At 41.8% G+C, this 22,888-nt stretch overlaps 1 protein-coding gene across 1 annotated transcript in view; it reads right to left on the reverse strand.

Moving 5' to 3' along the window:
• The window catches only part of kita (KIT proto-oncogene, receptor tyrosine kinase a), an 84,989-nt gene that overhangs the window by 43,752 nt on the left and 18,349 nt on the right, over positions 1 to 22,888 (reverse strand). The window contains exon 2 of the mRNA XM_063043125.1: positions 684 to 923. Coding sequence (XP_062899195.1) covers positions 684 to 923 — 240 coding nt within the window. The remainder of the gene's footprint in view (positions 1 to 683; positions 924 to 22,888) is intronic.

Raw genomic sequence — 22,888 nt, forward strand, 5'->3', positions numbered from 1 at the left:
ATTTATTATTGTCATATGCACTGAGATATAAGTGAAAAGCTTAGTTTGCATGCCATCCAGACAGATCATTCCAAACAGAAGTACAATGAGGTAGTACCAAAGTGAAAAAAAAGCAGATTTCAGAACGTATATGTTACAGTTAAGAGAGTACAGTGCAGGCAGACAAGGTGCAAGGGGCATGAAAGAGCAGAATGGAAGATGGAGAGTTCATCTTTATTGTATTAGAGGTCCATTCAAGAGCTTGATAACAGTGGAAAGAAGCTCTCCTTGAACCTCTCGGTAAATTTTCTTAGGCTAAATACCTTATGCTAATGTTCTGCGGCCTAGCTGTCTATTTAATTGAGCCGTCATAACTAAAGAAACTGAAACATTTTGAGGCTTTCCAAAGCTTTTCAAAAATTTTAACTTACTTGTGACCACTTCTTTAATTGTCACCACTCCATTAAATGTTACTTACTGACCATTTATTCCAATTGCCTAGCCACGTCGAATATGAGTTTTCAAATAAAGACAAATAATTTGACAAAGTAACAGAGACAACAGTTCTCAGAAAAACTAGGATTAGTGCCTGTATCTGTCTGAGACTGGAATAAATTTATCTCACTGGGAGATGGAAATCTACCAAAGGAAACCTGGAGTTGTTTTGTAGTTTTTGGAAATCAGTAGAATAATAGAGAAATTACCTTCCACAAACAAGTAAAGAGACCGGCTCTCAGATGAATTGGGATTAATACAAGTGTATTGGCCCGTATGTTTTGGCTCCGCTGATTTGATGTTAATACTGTTGCGAACAATGCTCTTTTTAGCAATTGGTGGAGTTACCCATTGTACTACGGACCAGTCTTTACATTCAAGATTAACGGCATCACCACTTTTCTTGATCAATGGGTCATTTTTCTGTTTAGTCAAAGGTATAGTCACACCTGCATAAGAAACATAAGTAATAGTTAACTTCAAAAGTTCAAAGTGCAAAGTAAATTTATTACCAAAGTGCATATATATCACCATATACAACCCAGAGATTCATTTTCTTGCCGGCATACTCAGTAAATCCAAAAACCATAATAAAACAAATGAAAGACTGTACCCAACAGAGCGGACAAACAATAAATGGGCAAAAGACAACAAACTAAAAGACAAAAGAGAAATGATAAAAATAATAACAATAAATAAATAAGCAATAAATATTGAGAACTTGAGATGAAGTGTCATTGAAAGTGAGTCCATAGGTCTTGGGAACATTTCAATGATGGGGCAAGTGAAGTTGGATGAAATTATCCCTACTGGTTCAAGAGCTTGATGGTTGAGGGGTAATAACTGTTCCTGAACCTGGTGGTGTGAGTTCTGAGACTCCTGTACCTTCTTCCTGATGGCAACAGTGATAAGAAAGCATGATCTGGGTGGTAGGGGTCCCTGATGATGGATGCTGCTTTCCTATGACAGCACTTCCATGTAGATGTGCTCCATGGAGGGGAAGGCTTTACCCATCATGGACTAGGCCATATTCACTATACTTTGTAGGATTTTCCATTCAAGAGCCTTGGTGTTTCCATACCAGGCAGTGACTTTGGTACTCTAACTTCCTTACTCATGAACAGAAAAAAATTAAACTGAAAGTTTAATTAAGTTAGATCAAGGAATTGATAGCGGACTTCAGGAAGGGGAAGTCATGGGAACGTATATCAGTCGCCATTGAGGATCAGTATTGGAAAGGGTGAGCAGTTTCAAATTGCTGGGTGCCAACATCTCTGAAGATTTATCCTGGTGATAACACATTGATGCCATTACAAAGGAAGCACAAATCAAGATCAAAATCTGATTTAATATCCCTGGCACATGTTGTGAAATATGTTGTTTTGCAGCAGCTGCAGTACATTGGAATACAAAATAATAAAAACTATACATCACAATAAACAGTATAGACAAAAAATGAAAATTAGTAATTAGTAGTGCAAAAACAATGGGAAAAAATTCTCCGTAGCTTCCCTTCTCGCAATTCCTTCGGTCTTCACCGCATCTGCTCTCAGGATGAGGTTTGTCATTCCAGGACGAAGGAGATGTCCTCCTTTTTTAAAGAAAGGGGCTTCCCTTCCTCCACCATTAACTCTGCTCTCAAACGCATCTCTCCCATTTCACACACATCTGGTCTCACTCCATCCTCCTGCCACCCCACTAAGGATAGGGTGCCCCTTGTCCTCACCTACCACCCCACCAGCCTCCGGGTCCAACATATTATTATCCGTAACTTCCACCACCTCCAACGGGATCCCACCACCAAGCACATCTTTCCGTCCCCCACGCTTTCTACTTTCCGCAGGGATCACTCCCTACGTGACTCCTTTGTCCACTTATCCCCCCATCCCTTCCCACCGATCTCCCTCCCGGCACTTATCCTTGTAAGTGGAACAAGTGCTAAACATGCCCTTACACTTCCTCTCTCACCACCATTCAGGGCCCCAGACTGTCCTTCCAGGTGAGGCGACACTTCACCTGTGAGTTGGCTGGTGCGATATACCGCGTCCGGTGCTCCCGGTGCGGCCTTCTATATATTGGTGAGACCCAACGCAGACTGGGAGACCGTTTCGCTGAACACCTACACTCTGTCCGCCAGAGAAAGCAGGATCTCCCAGTGGCCACACATTTTAATTCAACGTCCCATTCCCACTCTGATATGTCTATCCATGGCCTCCTCTACTACCAAGATAAAGCCACACTCAGGTTGGAGGAACAACACCTTATATTCTGTCTGGGTAGCCTCCAACCTGATGGCATGAACATTGACTTCTCTAACTTCCATTAATGCCCCTCCTCCTCTTCTTACCCCATCCCTTATTTGTTTATTTATTTATTTATTTATTATTTTTTCCTTTTTTTTCTCTCGCTCTCTTTTTTTCTCTCTCTCTCCCTCTCACAATAACTCCTTGCCTTCTCTCCATCTTCCTCTGGTGCTTCCCTCCCCCTTTCTTTCTCCCTAGGCCTCCCGTCCCATGATCCTCTTCCTTCTTCAGCCTTGTACCCCTTTTGCCAGTCAACTTTCCAGCTCTTAGCTCCATCCCTCCCCCTCCTGTCATCTTCTATCATTTCAGATCTCCCCTTCCCCCTCCCAATTTCAAAACTCTTACTATCTCTTCTTTCAGTTAGTCCTGACGAAGGGTCTCGGCCCGAAACGTCGACTGTGCTTCTCCCTATGGCCTGCTGCGTTCCACCAGCATTTTGTGTGTGTTGTGGGAAAAAATACTGATGTAGTGTTCATGGGTTCATTGTCCATTCAGAAATCTGATGACAGAGGCGAGGAAACTGTTACTGAAACGTTGAGTGTGTCTTCAGTCTCCTGTACCTCCTCTTTGATTGTAGCAATGAGAAGTCGGCTCATCCTGGGTAATGGGGGCCCTTGGTGAAGGATCCCATCCTTCACAGGCATTGACTTTTGAAGGTGTCTTTGATGCTGGGGAGGCCATGATGGTTACCCATGATGGAGCTGGCAGTGTTTGCAAATTTCTGCAGTTTTTCCCAATCCTGTGCAGTGGCTCCTTCGTACCAGACAATGACAGAACCAGTTAGAATGCTCTCTACGGGACATCTGTAGAAATCTGAAGTGTCTTTGTTGTCATGCCAATTCTCATCAAGCTCCAAATGAAATATAGCACTGTAATTCCTTCTTTGTAATTACACCAATATGCTGGGCCCAGAATTGATCCTCAGAGATGTTCGTACGCAGGAACTTGAAACTACTCATCCTTTCCACTGCTTATCCCTTGACGAGGACTGATGTGTGTTCCCTCAACTTCCCCTTCCTGAAGTTCACAATTAATTCCTTGGCTTTACTGCTGTTGAGTGCAAAGTTACTGCTGCAACTCCACTCAACTAGCTTTCGCTCCTGTACGCCTTCTCACCACCATCTGAAATTCTGCAACAATAGTTGTGTTGTCAGCAGATTTATAGATGGCATTTGAGCTGTGCCTAGCGATGCAGTGGTGGGTATAGAGAGAGTAGAGCAGTGGGCTAAGCACACATCCCTGAGGTAAACCAGTGTTGATTATCAGAGGGGGTGGACATGTTATTTCCGAACCACACAGAGTGGTCTCCCGTTGAGGAAGTCAAGGATCCAGTTGCAGATGGAGGTACAGAGGCCAGGTTTTGGAGCTTGTTGATTAGAACTGAGTTACGCTGAGCTGTAGTCAATAAATATCAGCCTGTCATAGGTATCACTATATTCCAGGTTGAGTGCAGAGCCAGTGAGGTTGCATACGCTGTAGACCCATTGTGGCAATAAGCAAATTGCAACAAGTCCACGTCCTTGCTTCGGCAGGAGTTGATTCTAGTCTTGAGCAACCTCTCCAAGCACTTCATCACAGTAGATCTGTGTGCAACTGGGCAATAGTCACTGAGGTAGGTCTGCCTACTCTTCTTGGGCACTGGTATGATTGTCGCCCTTTGGAAGCAGGTGGGAACCCCTGATTGCAGAAATGAGAGATTGAAAATGTCCTGAAATACTCCCGCCAGTTGGCTGGCACAAGTATTCAGAGCCCTACAAGGTACACCATCAGGGCCTGATGTCCTGCGAGTGTTCAGCCATTTGAAAGAGGTTCTGACATCAGCCACGAGGTGCTGCAGGGATTTGCACAGGTGTAGTTTCGTTCTTCCTTTCAAAGCGTGTATAAAAGGCGTTGAGCTCATCTAGGACTAATGCATCGCACCAATGCATGTTAAATATCACCTTGTAGAAAGGTGCAGATTGCAAACCCTGCCAGAGCTGACGGGTCTTTCATTCTGTCTCTAACCTCAGTCAGAATTTGTTTTTTACAACAGAGGCTATATTTCATTAGGAGTCTGAGGAGACATGGTATGTCACCAGATTATTGAAATTGCAAACAGGTGTAACGTGGAGAGCATTCTAGCTGGTTTCATCACCAATGTTCCCTCTTTTTTTTACAGTTGTGTGGACCAACCATTGCTCGGAGCAGGAAATTCTTACATGTCCTGAAAACTGCAAGGCACTTTTAATGTTCTTTTTGTAATATGGATACAATGAGCAGTTAGAATGAAAATTGAAAAGTCACATGCTTCTGTTTTTATTTATTAATTGAAGGGCATAATAAAATACAGTACAACAAAGAAAATCTTTCACATTTTGCAAACTCTTTTTTAGCTGCATACAATTCCATCTGTGCGGTAACAAACGCCAAGCACCCGCGCAGCTGAGAGGGAACAGTGTGCGTCAACGCCTGATATGGAGGGGCCACTGCACAGAAATGGAAAAGGCTGCAGAAAGTTATAAATACAGCCTGCTCCATCTTGGGCACTTGCCTCGCCAGCATCAAGGACACCTTCAAAAGGCAATGCCTCATGAAGACAGCATCCATCATTAAGGACCCTCATCACCCAGGGCATGCTCTCTTCTCATTGATACCATCAAGGACAAAGTACAGGAGCCTGAAGACAAGCATGTAACGCTTCAGGAACAGCTTCTTCCCCTCCACCATCAGGTTTCTGAATGGGCAATGAACCCATGAATACTACCTCACTATTTTTTTGCTTTCTTTTTGCACTACATATTTAATTTCATTTCTAACATATACTTCTTATTGTAATTTATATTTATTTTAAATTATCGCAATGTACTGCTGTTGCTGCAAAATATGCCAGTGATTTCAAACCTGATTCTGATTTAGAAGTTAGATATAGCAATGTTTGTAGACATTTATATAATCTCCTCTTTCCATAAAAGACTATATTTGGATTTGACCTCATGTACAATTTCTAGAAACATTTTCTTATTTTGCTGGGCAATAAATGGTTGGACTCAACATTAGACAAATGGTACAAATGGTACTCTCTTATTCCATATAATATTTACTTTATGTTTCATTACCACAAGATTTTTGGCATCATGATGCAGAATTTAGGATCACCCCTTGCTTTTCGATTGGTTTATATAAACATAACATACAATTTATTATAAAAGCTTTTTCACAACAATTTCAAAGCCTGTTTTAGCCTAAAAGTTCCCGTGGGTATTTTGCGCATCATGTAATTGGCAGCAAGTTTAGAAATAGCTCAAAGTTAGCAACCATTCTATTCTGATTGCTATAATGAAAGGGGGATGACTAAATTAGTAATCAGAGTGGTAAACTCTTCAAATTCCAAGTCTCTTTTGTGCACCTTGACCTTCACGCCTGTCCAAAGGCAGCAGAATTGATGTCAATGCCAGAGTATATCCTTCAAAACTGGTGCAAGATCAGGTGTCTGTACTGGTGGAAAATGGGCTTAGCAAGATTAGTAAAGGTTGGGAGGGAAGGTGACGGACAAAGGGCGGTGGGGAGATGTGTGTCTACACAGCCTGGTGCAGGGGAGTCCCAGGGAGTCATTCTGGTGGCAGCTGCAGCACACCTGATCTTGCCAGCCAAGGACACAGCAAACAAAAACTCCAATGCTTCCCCTCCCCCACTCCTTTGTCTTTCAAATTACTGGTCTTTCAACTGAAGCTACAAGCATTCTTCAAATCCTTCACCATCTTTCATTCTTCAGTCCTGACGAAGGCTTCCGGCCCGAAACATTGACTCATCATTTCTAACTGATGCTGCCCGACCTGCTGAGTTCATCTAGCGTACTGAAAGTAATTGTTCTTGTTGCCACAAAAATGTAGTGTATATGGATTTCAGCAAGGCATTTAACAAAGTACCCCATGCAAGGCTTATTGAGAAAGTAAGGAGGCATGGGATCCGAGGGGACATTGCTTTGAGGATCCAGAATTGGCTTGCCCACAGAAGGCAAAGGGTGGTTGTAAACAGATCATATTCTGCATGGAAGTCAGTCACCAGTGGTGTGCCTCAGGGATCTGTTCTGGGACCCCCACTCGTCGTGATTTTTATAAATGACTGGATGAGGAATTGGAGGGATGGTTTAGTAAATTTGCTGATGACACAAAGGTTGGGGGTGTTTTGGATAGTGTGGAGGGCTATCAGAGGTTACAGCAGGACATTGATAGGATGCAAAACTGGGCTGAGAAGTGGCAGATGGAGTTCAACCCAGATATGTGCAAAGTAGTTCATTTCAGTTGGTCAAATATGATGGCAGAATATAGTATTAATGGTAAGACTCTTGGGAGTGTGGAGGATCGGAGGGATCTTGGGGTCCGAGTCCAAAGGACGCTCAAAGCTGTTGCACAGGTTGACTCTGTGGTTAAGAAGGCATACAGTATATTGGCCTTCATAAATTGTGGGATTGAATTAAGGAGCCGAGAGGCAATGTTGCAACTATATAGGAACATGATCAGACCCTACTTGGAGTCCTGTGCTCAGTTCTGGTTACCTCACTACAGGAAGGATGTGGAAACCATAGGAAGGGTGCAGAAGAGATTTATAAGGATGTTGCCTGGATTGGGGAGCATGCCTTATGAGAATAGGCTGAGTAAACTCAGCCTTTTCTCCTTGGAGCGACGGAGGATGAGAGGTGACCTGACAGAGATGTATAAGATGATGAGAGGCATTGATCGTGTGGATAGTCAGAGGCTTTTTTCCCAGGGCTGAAATGGCTAGCACGAGAGGGCTTGGTTTTAAGGTGCTTGGAAGCAGGTACAGAGGAGCTGTCAGGGGTAATTTTTTATGCGGAGGTGGTGGTGGAGAGGGATACAATAGGGTCTTTTAAGAAACTCCAGGATAGGTACATAGAGCTCAGAAAAATAGAGGGCTATGGATAGCCCCTAGGTAATTTCTAAGGTAAGGACTTGTTCGGCACAGCTTTGTGGACCGGAGGGTCTGTATTGTGCTGTAGGTTTTCTATGTTTCTAAATCTGACAAAAACTATGGGGAGAGGGCCGCTGTTCAGGCCTACAGTCAACGTGACATGCATGGTGTCAATGATTTTTATAGAGTTACAAAATTATGGATACAGATAGGTGCCAGGGCAGCATAGCGGTTAGTGCCATGCTATTACAGTGTCATAGTTCAATCCCAGCATCCTCTGCAAGGCGTCTGTGTATGTCCTCCTTGTCGAATGCATGGGTTTCCATTGGGTCCTCCGGTTATCTCCCATAGTATGAGTAAGTTAATTGGTCATTGTAAATTGTGCTGTGATTAGGTTAGGGTTTGTCAGGGGATGCTGGGTTGCGTGGCTCAAAGGGCCTGAAAGGCCCATTCTACACTGTATCTCTACATAAATAAAATAGATAAATAAATATTAATTAAAGAGACAACCAGTTTTGAAGAAATAGATCCTGCTCACAATTTAATTTCAACTGATAAGGCTATTGGACCAATTATTAGGGGTGGAATATTCTGATAGTGTAGCATTGAAACTATGCAACAAAAGACAATGGGTTAATGTTCATGTTCATTGGAGGCCACTGGAAAATCCAGGATGGAATCGGGAAGGCATCAGGTAGCCAAGTCCTATATTAAGGTATATCCCTGCCAGTTAATCCACAGTCCATGACAGGTCTGTTTTGTAACTTAGTGTTCTGTCTAGTTGCATAGTTAGCAAGCTATTCTTCAATACTCAGTCAACAGAGTATAGTTTTGGTGTCTAGAGTTTGTGCTTTGAGGTTCTTGGACAAGCTACTAGAATATTCTAAAGGTTCTGCTAATTATGAAGCGCTCCCATTTTAAGTACGTAATTCTTCAAAGCTGACCTGATGGTATTCAAAATGTTAAAATTAAATAGGTGTTTATAATAATTAAAACCGCAGTTAATCATTTATTGTTGACTTTGTGTTTAAAAAGTATAAAACATTGTGTGAGGAGAGGAGAACTAGATTCCTCCCAAAAGATCTGCTGTGTTGAATGCCTTTATATCTCCTAGTTACAGGTTCCATGTGGCACAGTTCAGTCAGTCACAACACACGGCCCAGTAACACCACTGTAAATCGTCAACATTGCAAATGCATTTACTCTCCTCTGTGATGAAGATGGAGTGAAAATAGTGGGGTGTAGGATTGCAAGGTTAACTCCCAACCAGTTTACCTCTGCCCCATCATTCACACCATTCCCTCCAAATGAGTATCGGGGCAGAACTAAAAATTTGTCTGTTTGATTCAAGAGGAGTGTGTATTTGCCCAATTGCGGAATGATGAATATATAGATATTTTATGTGGGTTCTCATTCCTATTTTAGTAAAGGTTATACATGACATCTATGACACAAAAATTTAATTAAGACCTAATTTGGTCTCTAAATGTTTATGCAGGTATTTCCACACTTACCATGGATCTTTCTTGATTAGACAAACCCCTGCAGTCATTCAATTGAAAAGATCTGAGTTTAATGTTAAACCTGTCTGTCAATTGATAATCCACCTACAATAAACATCCCTGGTTTCCCAGCTAGGTAAATTAATTTACAGCCACATAATACTCTACACGAGAGACGAGATAAAAATATTACTGCTATAGTGCATGTCTTGGGGGCCTGCGTCTAGACTAAAGCTTTCAAAGGACTGCTTGCTTTTCCATTCTGTTGACAGTAATCAGAGCTGAAATACTGATTAGCAGTTTTGCAGTCAAAGATCCAACAACGTTTAATCCAAACAAAATTTTCTGTATTAGGAGTGTGCCTCTGATTAATTTGTTTCCATGGCCTAAATCATGCTAACTCAGACATCCCACCCTGCAAAAACTCATTTCAGGGAGGTAGCACCATCAATTTGCGGGAGACTGCAGGGAGAGGTGGGATGTCTGCAATAGAGTAGCTCCTTAGCAGCTGGCCAGCTAGTTTAAATAACGTTAGCTATACTAATGAACGAATGACACCTGTTAAACTCACCTCAACATGTCTTTTACAGTCTTAACCCACCATGGGCAATAGAAAAGTCACTGTTGCAAAACAGTGCAGTGAGAACATTGTCATTATTTTTGACCCCTATTAGGCAGGGGTACACTTTAGTGTAGTCTGGGGTGACGTACGTTTTATATTTTTTTGGAGCACTCTGCCATGGCTCGCTCTCTCTCTCTCTCGTGGTCGTTCGTGCTCTCTCAAGCGCTCTCGCTTGCTTTCTCGCTCGCTCTCCCTCGTGGTCGCTCTCACGCCCTCTCTTGCTTTTCTCTCGCTCGCTCTCAAAAAAATTGATTTCTGTGATATTGTATATAATTTGCGGGCATCAGGGAGCCACTATTAATATGCGGGAGGCTCCCGGAAGTTCCGGGAGAGGTGGGATGTCTGCTAACTTTGCTAAGATTGATTTCAACTTGCATGAATATTTGAGAACTGGGATTTATCTGCACAACACAAACAAAATACTGGAGAGCTCAGCAAGACAGGCAACATCGATGGAGGGGAATAGACAGGCAGCATCGATGGAGGGGAATAAACAGCCAGCCTTACTGTGGGTTGATAACATAATACTGTAGGGGGCTAATCATGAAGCGACACATCATTTTAGAACTCATGAAAGTATGAAATGGAAGCAGGAAGACACCATTCAGCTCCTGATTTTTCAGTTCACTGCCGCATTCCTGTACAGATCACATATTGCTTGGTTCCCTTAATACGTTATGCTCTAGCCAATTAAAATCAACAGAATCGATAGATCGCTATGTACAACTGTCGGCAAATTCTCTTTTATGTTTGGTATTTTACTGAAAATCACGATCATCCTAGTATACCTTCAGAGCAATAGCTTCCACTTGTTTACACCAGTGCTCATGCTCAGTACAGCAGCCACAGATTTAAACCTAAAGTTGATTGGCAAACATGTTGTGCGTGATCTTAGTTCTGGAGTTTCAGAACCAGTGGTCCTGAAAAAGACAACGCAATGACCAAAAGTTATTGGTTTAACTCGAGGCCAAGTTATCAACTTAACTTTGTTTATGGGTCAGATCGCAGAATTGCTCATCACTCTCAGAATCACTTAACTTCTGACTACCCAGTTGTCATTGACATATACCTTATAACACTGCTGAGATCATGCGATCTCCAGTCCTCTCTATCAATAGGTGGCTCTCGGTCCCAGCTCCACCAACCCTTAAAAAGTACCTTTTCCGGATGAGTAAACAGGAAACTTTACAGAAATGTTAACGTGTTACACTATACTTCGAGTAGATTAGATTATGAGGACACGCAGCCCTCTTTTATTGTCATTTGGTAATGTATGCATTAAGAATTTACATATTACTATTTATGGTTTTTACTATTATTTATGGTGCAACTGTAAGGAAAACCAATTTCCCCTGGGATCATTAAAGTATGACTATACTAAGAAATGATACGATATTCCTCCAATGTGATATCACAGAAACACAAGACAGACCAAGACTGAAAAACTGACAAAAACCACATAATTATAAGATATAGTTACAACAGTGCAAGCAGTACCATAATTTGATAGAAGAACAGACCATGGGCACGGTAAAAAAAACCTCAAAGTCTCTCAAAAGTCCCAACATCTCACACAGACGGTAGAAGGAAGAAAACTCTCCCTGCCATGAGCTTCCAGCGCCGCAAACTTGCTGATGCAGCATCCTGGAAGCACCCAACCACAGTCCGACTCTCAGTCCGTCCGAAAACTTCAAGCCTCCGACACCGAGCACCATTTCTGCCGTGCACTTTGACCCTAGCCCCGGCCGCCAGCAACAGGCAAAGCTGAGGATTTGGGGCCTTCTCTCCGGAGATTCGCGATTTCAGATCGCACAGCAGCAGCGGCAGCCAACCGGGCATTTTAGAAGTTTCTCCAGATGTTCCTCCACGCTTCTCACGTCTGTCTCCATCAAATCAGGGTTGTGCACAGCCCCTATTTGACAAATACGATATTATTTTCACCGGAGGCCGCGCGCACTGCATTACTGCATCTTCTCCTCCTCCCAATAAACTGCAGGGAACCACAGACTGCTGTTAGCAGCAGTAAGCATGGAGCAGAGAAAAATCACTCAAGCCTCAGTATTCCACATGATAATTCACAATTCCATATGATTGGCCAGGACAGCTGTGGAGGACAAGTGAAGATTGTGAAGATTGATAGGGTCTTGATTAGTACGGGTGTCAAAGGTTACAGGGAGAATGTAGGAGAATAGGTTGAGAGGGTTAATAAATCAGGCATGATGGAATGACAGAGCTGACTTGATGGGCTGAACGGCCTAATTCTGCTCCTACTTCTTATGATCTTGTGCTCTTTTAATTGAGAGCCCAGGAAGGAACTTGGAAAATGGGAAATATAGGGATAGTTTCCGTTGTGAAACTAAAAGTGTTAATAAAGGTTTCACAGTTACTCAGGTCAGGTTTCACCACAGTCACACCCACTCCCAGGTTATTACACTGGGGCAGAGTCATAAAGATTTGCATTGATATTTTGGCTGAGTTTACCTGGAATTTGAATTTGTAAATTAAATGTGTTGTTTCTTAGAAACGAGATTGTGCAGATGCTGGAGATCTTGAACAACACACACTAAATGCTGGAGGAACTCAGCAGGTCAGGCAGCCCCCATGGAGGGGAATAAACAGTCAACTCCTCACCTGGTCTCACTTATCATTTGCCAGCTTGCACTCTTCTCCCTTCCCTCACCTTCTTATTCTGGCTTCTTCCCCCTTCCTTTCCAGAGCAACACACAATCTGTTAGAGAAACTCAGTGGGTTGAAAAGCCCCTCGTGTTCCCATTTAAATTTGCTTCTGATCAGAAGGTGGACAGACTGCAGAACCAATCACCAGTTTCTTCTGACTATTCAGTTGCTGATCTCTTGCAAACGTAGACACTTATAAGTAGCTATGAATGTGATTTTTCTGTGTTGATTTTCATCTTCAGTTTATTAATGTTGTGGTGATGACACGGGTTTTATATTGTCCCTGCCCAGTAACAGATATTGTACTAATTCTAAGTTCCCTCAATTAAAGTGCATTCCACTTTCAATATTGCTAATAAAAATGAATTGGACATTAGCAACACAGTAGAATAAAGATGGTGACTTGCTATTCGTTAATCCATAAATAAATTGAAAGGCAATCTAACATAAACCTGAATGTAAGTACTCAATTTACTGGAGAAAAATTTGATATAAGTAGTTCCAAAACTCCGAAGGTAAATCCCAAACATCTTCGCTCTTCAATTCACACTGGTATCATTACATTACAAGCTCCAGTTTAATTGCCGTTCAACCATACACGAATGCCCATGAATAAAGCCAAATGAGACAGCATTATTCCAGGGCCAAGGTGCAATTTGCAGTACTAATAGCCACACACAGCACAAAGCACATATAGCACATAGAAGATATCAGTAAAATACAGACACACAGAAAATACCTAGTCCAAGACCCTGAGTGTATGAATTTTACAGCAGTCTGCAGTGAAACACAATACAGCTTGTCTTCTGCTGAGTGAAAACTGGGGGGGCAACACTGACTCCACCTTGGAAGCCATGCCACACTGCCTCCAGTGGAGGGCACTGACTCTGATGCTTCTTTCCTGGGTGGCTGTAAACAGGTGACACTGCAGCTTGAAGCCTAGTCCTAGCTATGACTGAAGCCATGCAGCTCCCCCGCCATCTGGCAATAGATCAGTGAGTCAAGCTTACAGAATTCCACTCTAACAATGTCCAGCAGCATCTTGTGCTCACAAGAAAAGCAATTAAGATGATCACTTGCTGTTAGACTGTACACCGCATTGTAAAAGACATTGGTAGGATATTTGCTTACTGTGCGCAATTAGATTATGAATGATACCCAAGAAAATAAAAAATAATAGTCTGGTCTTTCCCAAAAACAGAAAGCATTTAAGGAGAATATCTAAGAAATGCATGCAAGTTGCAAGTCCGTCACGAGTGATGGTCATGGTGGGAGCGTTTTGACATGACAATTCTGTATTATTAAAGCAGAATCACTACCCAATATACTGTCAATATTTGTTATACTTACCTCTAATGCCTTTAATCCTGTTACTATAGCTACTCAGGCAGAGATTCATTTGCAAAGTATCACAATTTTGTTAATTTGATTATTTCGAAATAATCTGATTGCCAAGTGTAACTGAATACTTTGTGGACAATTTACTGTTCTAGAAAATCTATTGTCTTACTATATGTACGACCCATGTAAGCATGCTCCCATTAGGAAGGAGGTACAGGAGTCCTAAAACCACACTCAAAGTTTTAGGAACATCTTCTCTCCTTTCACCATTAGATTTCTGAAAGACCCGTGAACCCATGAACACCACCTTGTCATTCTGCTTTTATATTATTCATTTATTGTTGTAACTAAGTCTTGCAGAGTACTGTTGCCACAAAACAACAAATTTCACATATGACTCCAAGATTGGGGGTGTAGTGGACAGTGATGAAGACTATCAAAGTTTACAATGGGATCAAGATGAGCTGAAAAAATGGAATGAAAATTGGCAGATGGAATTTAATGCAGACAAGTGTGAGGTGTTGCATTTTGGTAGGACCAACCAGAGTAGATCTTGCACTGTGAGAGGTAGAGCACTAAGCAGTGCAGTAGAATACAGATCCATAATTCCTTGAAAGCGGCATCACAGATATATCGGATCATAAAGAAAGCTTTTGGCACATTGACCTTTACAAATCAAAGTGCTGAGTACAGGAGTTGGGATGTTATGCTGAGGTTGTGGAAGATGTTGGAGAGGCCAAATTTGGAGTATTGTGTGCAGTCTTGGTCACCTACCTGCAGGAAATATGTCAATAAGATTGAAAGAGTGCAGAAAAAATTTACAAGGATGTTGCCAGGACTTGAGGACCTGGGTTATTGGGAAAAGTTGAATAGGTTAAGACTTCATTCCTTAGAGCATTGAAGAATAAAAAGAGATTTGATATAGTATTCTACAGGGAGGAGGAGGCAACTGTGACTGATGAGGAAGACAAAGACAGCATAAAAGCAAAAAGAGAGGGCATTTAATATAGCAAAAATTAGTGGGAAATTAGAGGGTTTGGAAGCTTTTAATGGTCCAGGTACAGGTCGATGGGGCAAGGCAGCTTAATAGTGTGGATGAGATGGGCTGAAGGGCTTGTCTCTGTGATGTAGTGTTCTATGACTGTATGACTCTATATGTCAGTGATAATAAACTCTGTTCTGATTCTGTTTCTGGAGGTCGCAGAAACGGGCAAGCACTACTGCACACATTTTGATGTGAATAGTACAAAATCATTTTTACATCAAAGGAAGATATCAAAGTCAGTATTTGTTATGTCTCATCTTTTTGTAGCTAAGACTCTTCAGAATCTTACTTCGTGTTTGCACAAAGCCACCCCTCCCTCATTCACTTCACACTCCTGACGTCTAATGTCACTTCTCTCTCCTACCACTACCTGCTTCAAACCCAGTCATTTTTCATTCTGATAACCTTATCATCAAGCACTGATGAACCTGTTTAAAGCAACAAAACTGGATACGATAAAAATATGACAAAAACAGAAAATGCTGGGATACTCAGCAGATCAGGGGAGAGAGGGAGAGAGGGAGAGAGGGAGAGAGGGAGAGAGGGAGAGAGGGAGAGAGGGAGAGAGGGAGAGAGGGAGAGAGGGAGAGAGGGAGAGAGGGAGAGAGGGAGAGAGGGAGAGAGGGAGAGAGGGAGAGAGGGAGAGATATATAAAAAACATTTCAGGTCAATGACATTGCATCAAAACTGGGAAGAGTGAGTAAACAAGTACGCTTTAAAGTGTGTGGGTGAACCCCTCCATTGGTCAAGGTCGAACATAGATGTGACATCCTAGCTGTCAAGTCAGTACGCAAGCCAGGGCAGTAGGATATGCAGAGCGAGCTGTTGCCCATACAGCAAGCTCCCCCTCTCCACGCAGCTGATGAACCCAAAGAAACAGCAGAAGCTGATACAATTCGGCACCAGCAGCGTTGCAAGAGTTGCCAACGTCCGACTGCCTTAGGGACTTCAGCTGTGGATTTTTCCTCAGGGTTTAGTGCTTTCCCATAAAAAGCCTTCCCCACTAGTGGGTATAGCTGCAAGCCTGCGGAGGTTTGCGATCAGTGCTTTCCTTCTCCTGGACGAGCTGCCAACCACAGTTGATGAGCTCCAGCTGCCCAAAACGAATGGTTTTAAGGCACCAGTAACCCACCTTTGCCCCTTCTCCTGTCAGTAGAAACGGTTTCACTGGGCTTAATATCTAAGCCACACATGAAGGCCAGGAGCTAGGCTTGGTTGTCAGAGGCTATCTGAAGATTCAAGATTCAAAAAACTTTATTGTCATTCTAACCATACATCAGCTCTGCAGGGCAGAATGAGACAGCGTTTCCCAGGAACAGTGCAATCATAGCATAACAAACACAACACTAACTAATAAATATAACAATACGTAGTAAAACACAACAGCCACATGTCAGTTAGAATCAAGTTATAGTGTCCAGTGCAAGTTAAAAGTGTCCAAAGCACAGTCAGGTAGAGCAGCTATTTAGCAGTCTGATTGCCTGTGGGAGGAAGCTGTTTAGTAGCCTTGTGGTTTTAGTTTTGATGCTCCTGTAACATTTGCCTGATGGCAGAAGAACAAACAGTTCATGGAGAGGGTGTGAGGGGTCTTTAATGAAGTACCGTTTCTTCTGGAGGCATTGGGAGCATTTAATAGGTAATGGGAGCTTATCCCCACATCCAGCCGTGACAACCTTGAAGAACTGAATTAGAGGTGCAGGAAAGTGAAAAATAGCAAATAGAACAAAAGATTATTTTCCCATCACTTCTTGTCATTGATTTGAAACATTAACTCACCACAAAAGCTGTCTGACCTGCAGAATTTTGTACTTTTTGTCGCATTTTTCCTTCAGTTATGTCGAATTCACTATCTTTCAGGAAGACATACCTTGGAGAAGCTTAGCTTCTCTTTCCAACAGAAATTAATTTTTTTTTCCACCTTGTTCATCAAAATAATTTGTTCTTTTACTGGACTTCAATAAGTTTTTGCATTAAACTCATATTCATAATTGCATTTCTCTCCTAAGCAAACTTATTCAAGATGCATTCCAAATGAAATTCCACCTTCTTATCTTGGATCCATCCGTATTTACAGGCAAGTTTAAGCAACTCAGAATTTTTGACTCATAGTTCTCAGTGCACCATCAGTTCCATGCTTAATGGCACATGTTGGCACTTGCATGCTCTTAGCTTCTCTCTGCAACAGCACAGCCCTGTTAGAGATTTTACATTCCTCCATTGCTTTCCTTTTCTCTTCTGTCCTCCTTCATCTCCCTTCCATTTACACTTGTTGCCATCAATTATGAATAACAGCCTCCATCACCCTCTCTTAGTGACACCACCAGCTTCTGTGTCACTGGGATTCCACTTCAACAGAGATATAGCTTTAGTACTCTCCACAACATTCTCTTCCCTGCAATTTAAAGCAAATGTCTTTATCTCACTGTTCACAGTTCTGAAAAAAAGTCTTCATCTCAAAATTCTGTCTCTTTCTCCCACGATGCTGCCAGGCCCACTCAGTACTTCCAGCAGTTTTTCTCACTGATGTTCCTTTCCTAATATCACCTGTTCCCCTGTTTCTCGTTGACTCTGAAGCCCATCCTCCCGTGCACCCCCCCGCCCCCATCATGATCTATAACCTACCAGAACTCTGAGCTGGTTTGCATGTGCAAGGCTGATCTGATCAGACACAATGGTCTGAGCATATGTGATAAAATTGCTGTATGTCTCTCAAACCTCTCCCAAGTCTCATGCGTGTTTCTTACAAAATGCTCAGGACTGTATATCCTGCCAGTTTTGCTGTTGTGCTCAATTCATGAAGGAGAGTGACCCTTCTGCAACAACTTCCTATCTGATCCATCAGCTCGAAACAGTTGAAAATATTTATTTATACAGCTTAAAAAGTTGAATCAAATTGAGAAAAAAATAAAAATAATTCATCTATTTATAATGTCAGACCTGTATAAATCAATTAAATTAAGACAAACCTTCTTAAAGAACAATGATGGGGTGGTGCTAGATGTGCCAGCCTTTTTATTTCAGCCTTTATCTTTACACTGTGCCTAAATACAAAGTCAATTTAGCCCTTTGATTCAGGACCCAATCATTGCCAGGAATACTTTCGCCTGATATCAGCAGCAGTTTAACAAGGCAACTCACCACATCTTTCAAGACCCATATTTGACTCTGTCAACAAGACCCAAGTAATGACAAATGCTTACCTTTAAAAAATATGCAGAGATCTAGCTGACTTGAAACAGCTTTTTGATACTGCTCTTCAAAGTGTAGCATAATGGTGGTTTAATTCATTAGCTCTGGCATAACCTTGAAAACTTAATTTTCCATATGTTTACTGTGAATGACTGTTGTACCTTTCCCACTGCCTAATAAACATTCTTACTACACTCCTACTTTATTTTGTTTCCCCTTGTCTCTGAGTGGGGTAATCAATTTCATAAAGTTTGATATAATGAGCTAAAATTCTTTCCCCTAATTGGTGATGATGGCAGAAGTGGGAATTGAGCTGATCCACTCTGAGAATGAGTTGTCTTCAATGTTCTGAAAGGGCCTCTTCTACTTTGAATGGACTACTACAAAATGAAAAGTATTGCCTGTAGTTTTCTGACTTTGGATGGAATATCTGAAAAGATCAAATCTGCAACTTGTCATTAAGCATGAAATTGTATTGGTTTTATAAAAGGAAAATATTAACTGATTGATTACTAATGGTACAATGAAGATATCTGGTAATTCTGGTTATTTTAATGCTGAAGGGTTGAGGTGGATTTTGCATGAAATATACAAGAAAATATTTTCTATTTGAGCTAAAGACCAGTTTTCAGACAAAGCACGTGCATTGAGATCAGATATGCATTTAGTTGTTGCAATCATCCAATTGACAAGGTGTACTGCTGATGTTGGGAAGAATGTGAAAGTCTGAAGCTGATGCCAATGGCTGAAAAAGCAAAACTATTGAGCTTTAACTTAATTTGTGCTTTTTTTCTTTACAGATCTAAATGATCCATTGGGCATTTGGAGTCCTATGCATTGCTATTGTAAGCACCTTGCCTAAGTAACAAAATGTATTATTTTAAGTGGAGCAGCAAAGAGAAACAAGAAACAGGTACTGATGTATCAGGCTGACCAGTTCCTTTGATGTTGATAGAGATCTCAAAAGAATCAGAAACTAATAATGCAAGAAATGGACTTTGTACAGCTATGTAACACACATCAAAGTTGCTGGTGAACGCAGCAGGCCAGGCAGCATCTCTAGGAAGAGGTACAGTCGACGTTTCGGGCCGAGACCCTTCGTTAGGACTAACTGAAAGAAGAGCTAGTAAGAGATTTGAAAGTGGGAGGGGGAGGGGGAGATCCGAAATGATAGGAGAAGACAGGAGGGGGAGGGATGGAGCCAAGAGCTGGACAGGTGATTGACAAAAGGGATATGAGAGGATCATGGGACAGGAGGCCTAGGGAGAAAGAAAGGTGGGGGGAGCCAGAGGATGGGAAAGGAGCTATAGTGAGAGGGACAGAGGGAGAAAAAGAGAGAAAAAGAAAGTGTGTATATAAATAAATAACGGGTGGGGTACGAGGGGGAGGTGGGGCATTAACGGAAGTTAGAGAAGTTAATGTACATGCCATCAGGTCGGAGGCTACCCAGACGGAATACAAGGTGTTCCTCCAACCTGAGTTTGGCTTCATCTTTACAGTAGAGGAGGCCGTGGATAGACATATCAGAATGGGAATGGGACGTGGAATTAAAATATGTGGCCACTGGGAGATCCTGCTTTCTCTGGCAGACAGAGCGTAGGTGTTCAGCGAAACTATCTCCCAGTCTGCGTCAGGTCTCGCCAATATATAGAAGACCACATCGGGAGCACCAGACGCAGTGCATCACCCTGGCCGTACAGTTATGTCTCACTTTGACTTTCTTCATTACTGCTACAAAGAGAACCATAGAACCATTGTGACTAATGAGTAAAGACCATTGGTATGCAGATTGTTGCTTCTGTAACTAGATACTTGCTGGAGAAACTCAGCAAGTCCTAATGAAGAGTTTCATCCCAAAATGTCAACTCTTTATTCCCCTTCATAGATGTTGCCTGACTTGCTGAGTTCCTCCAGGATTATGTGTGCGTTGCTCAAGATTTCCAGCATCTGAAGAATCTCTTGTATTTATAAAGATCTAGATTCAGTGTTTAAAATAGCTTACCATTTAAAACAGAAATGAGGACTGTTTTCTCTCAGAGTGAGTCTTTGGAACACTTTGCTTCAGGTTTGACATAGGAGTAAAGTGGACATATTTGTTAACAAGTTCTTGCAAAACAAAGGAGTGGAAGATTATCTAGGTGGGAATGGGGAATTAACGTTACAATCAGATCAGCTGTTATCATACAGAATATCAGAATGACTTGCGCGTCCAAGTGTCTAGTCTTTCTCCGAACTCATATGTTCAGATGTTGAGCTCTCCAATTTCTGCAGCTGTATTAAATCATAAAATAAAGTAACTAGATAATACAGATTTGCAGCAAGGAAGTAGATCTGTTCCATTGACATGTGTGTGATAATGAGACCAGCCAGTATAATGTTCTATTGCTTTTTTAAACATATAGTCAGAGGTTGGCAAACAATGCTTTGTAATATTTTTAGGGATAATTAGTTCATAGGTTCCATTTTGACACTAGCCTATGATCCATGGCTCATTATAATCTGGTATATTATTTATCAAGTCAAATAACAAGAGCATTTTTTCATCTATTTGATATATGCATAAATGTAAAGATAAGGCATGTGAAAGCCTGATTTAACTAAAAGGCAGCATGATCATGAATCTGTAACAAACAATATAGATGAATGTTCAGTTACATTACTTTTTCCAAGTCCTACAGGCCAAATTAAAGTCCTGAGATAAACCTAATTAACACCAGCACAATCCAAACTATAACCTAAAAGCTGTATTGTTATTGATGGATCTAATCATAGCTGACAATTCAAAAATGATAAGTTCAGGAAGCAAATACAACAAACCGTAAATGTAATTGAAGCAGAAACATTCACTGCAGACCAAAGATTTAATCTCTTGAGTCATTATATTCAATTCTCAGATAACATATTGCATCACTGTCTGGTATGGAGGGGCCACTACACAGGATCAGAAAAGCTGCAGAAAGTTGTAAACTCAGCCAGCCCCATCATGGGCACCAACTTCCCCAGCATTAAGGACATCTTCAAAAGGCAAATCCTCAAAAAGGCTGCATCCAACATTAAGGACCTCCATCACCCAGGACATACTCCCTTCTTGTTGCTACCATCAGTGAGGAGGTACAGGAGCCTATAGTCATACACTCAATGTTTTAGGAACAGCTTCTTCCACTCTGCCATCAGATATCTGAATAGACAATGAACTAACCCATGAAAACCATCTCACTAATTTTGCTCTTTTTTTCCACTACTTCTTTATTTGATTTTTAAAATTTATTTTTAATTTTTCATTTACAGCTTTTTTTATGAATTGTACTGTACTGCTGCCACAAGAAAATAATTTCACAACATACTAAATGTTGTGCAGAGTGCCAGCTGCTCAGGAATACTATGTCACTTCTTATCTCATCAAAGAAAAAAAATCTACTTTCTTTTCTTATGCTAGATCTAGGATCTGGCACTGGACTATATTTTTTTTTGGCTGAAATACCTGATTCTGCTGAATGCCACCTATTTTCAATTTGGAAAAAAACTGCTATTTTTAAACTTTTCTGATAGCTGTGTACATACATCTATGTACACTTTTCTGATAGATACTATCTGAATAGTAGCACTAAAATAAAACTAGTAGGTCTTAACGACTTCTGAAAAATTTTAAGTACAGCACAGATTAACTTGGATTCCATATTGTCTGAAGAAGTAATAATAAAAGGAACTGAAATGTTTTGTCCTTCTATGAAAACAACCTGATTCTCAACAAAATATCACAATAGTCATTATAATAAGAAAATATTGTGTTACGAGAATACACATAAAATTAAGATGTTTGCTGGCCTGGGCTAGCATCAGTGGCATCAGCAGTTGGTCTGCTACCTGCCCTCAGGGGAAGGAGAGATAAGGAACAATGGAGCAGCGTCTGGAGATGTGTAATGAAGGGATGTGGAAGAGAGAGCTGTCTGGAGCGGCTCCCCCCCCTTTGAACCCTGAACTGTTTGAAGTGATGGACAGGCGATACCCCAGCAGGGGGATAAAAAGGGCCAGGTTCGCTAAGACAGACACACACGCCACCCGAGGTAACGAGACCCTGGAAGCGGTGCGCCTCTCACGAGTGGGTGAGAAGTGCCAGACAACGACAAGGGTGGAAAGGTACGATCAGCGGGAACCCGGTGTGTGTCCGCCCTTGCCTGGGTGCCGGGTTCACTGCAGAGGATCGACCGCATCTGGAGGAGGGGTCACAGTCGGTGACCTCAGGTGACATCACCAAGGACCCGCCCAAATGCTGTTTGTGAGCCATCCCGCTGGTCTGTGAGTGAAGCAGTGTTCTGAATGATCAGTTGTTCCTATTCTGTCTCTCTTCCCCCACCTTGTCCATCGCCATGGCAACGATTACTGCGAACTGAACTACAAACTGGACTGAACTTTGAGTCATTTTGAAATTGGTCATTTACCCCTAGACAACGATAGAGCTTGATTGATGCTGTTATCTTAATTCTGTGCACATGTGTGGTTATCATTGTTGAATTGTTGCATTTATTATCCTTTCGATTACTGTGTTGCTTGTTTCTTTAATAAAACTTTCTTAGTTCTAGTACTCCAGACTCCAACTGAGTGATCCATTTCTGCTGGTTTGGCAACCCAGTTACGGGGTACGTAACATAAGTGGGGGCTCGTCCGGGATTTTGAACGCTAAATTTTGGGACGGAGTAAATTGATTGGGTTAAAATTCCCGAAAGAAAGAAAAGACAAACAGCAGAAATGGAGGTTGAGGAATTTATAAAGGCGCCGACCTTGGAGGCATTAGAGGATGCCAGGAAATCGGAATTGATAGCTGTGGCCA

Source organism: Mobula hypostoma, chromosome 3, assembly GCF_963921235.1.
Source record: "Mobula hypostoma chromosome 3, sMobHyp1.1, whole genome shotgun sequence".
Taxonomy (NCBI): domain Eukaryota; kingdom Metazoa; phylum Chordata; class Chondrichthyes; order Myliobatiformes; family Myliobatidae; genus Mobula; species Mobula hypostoma.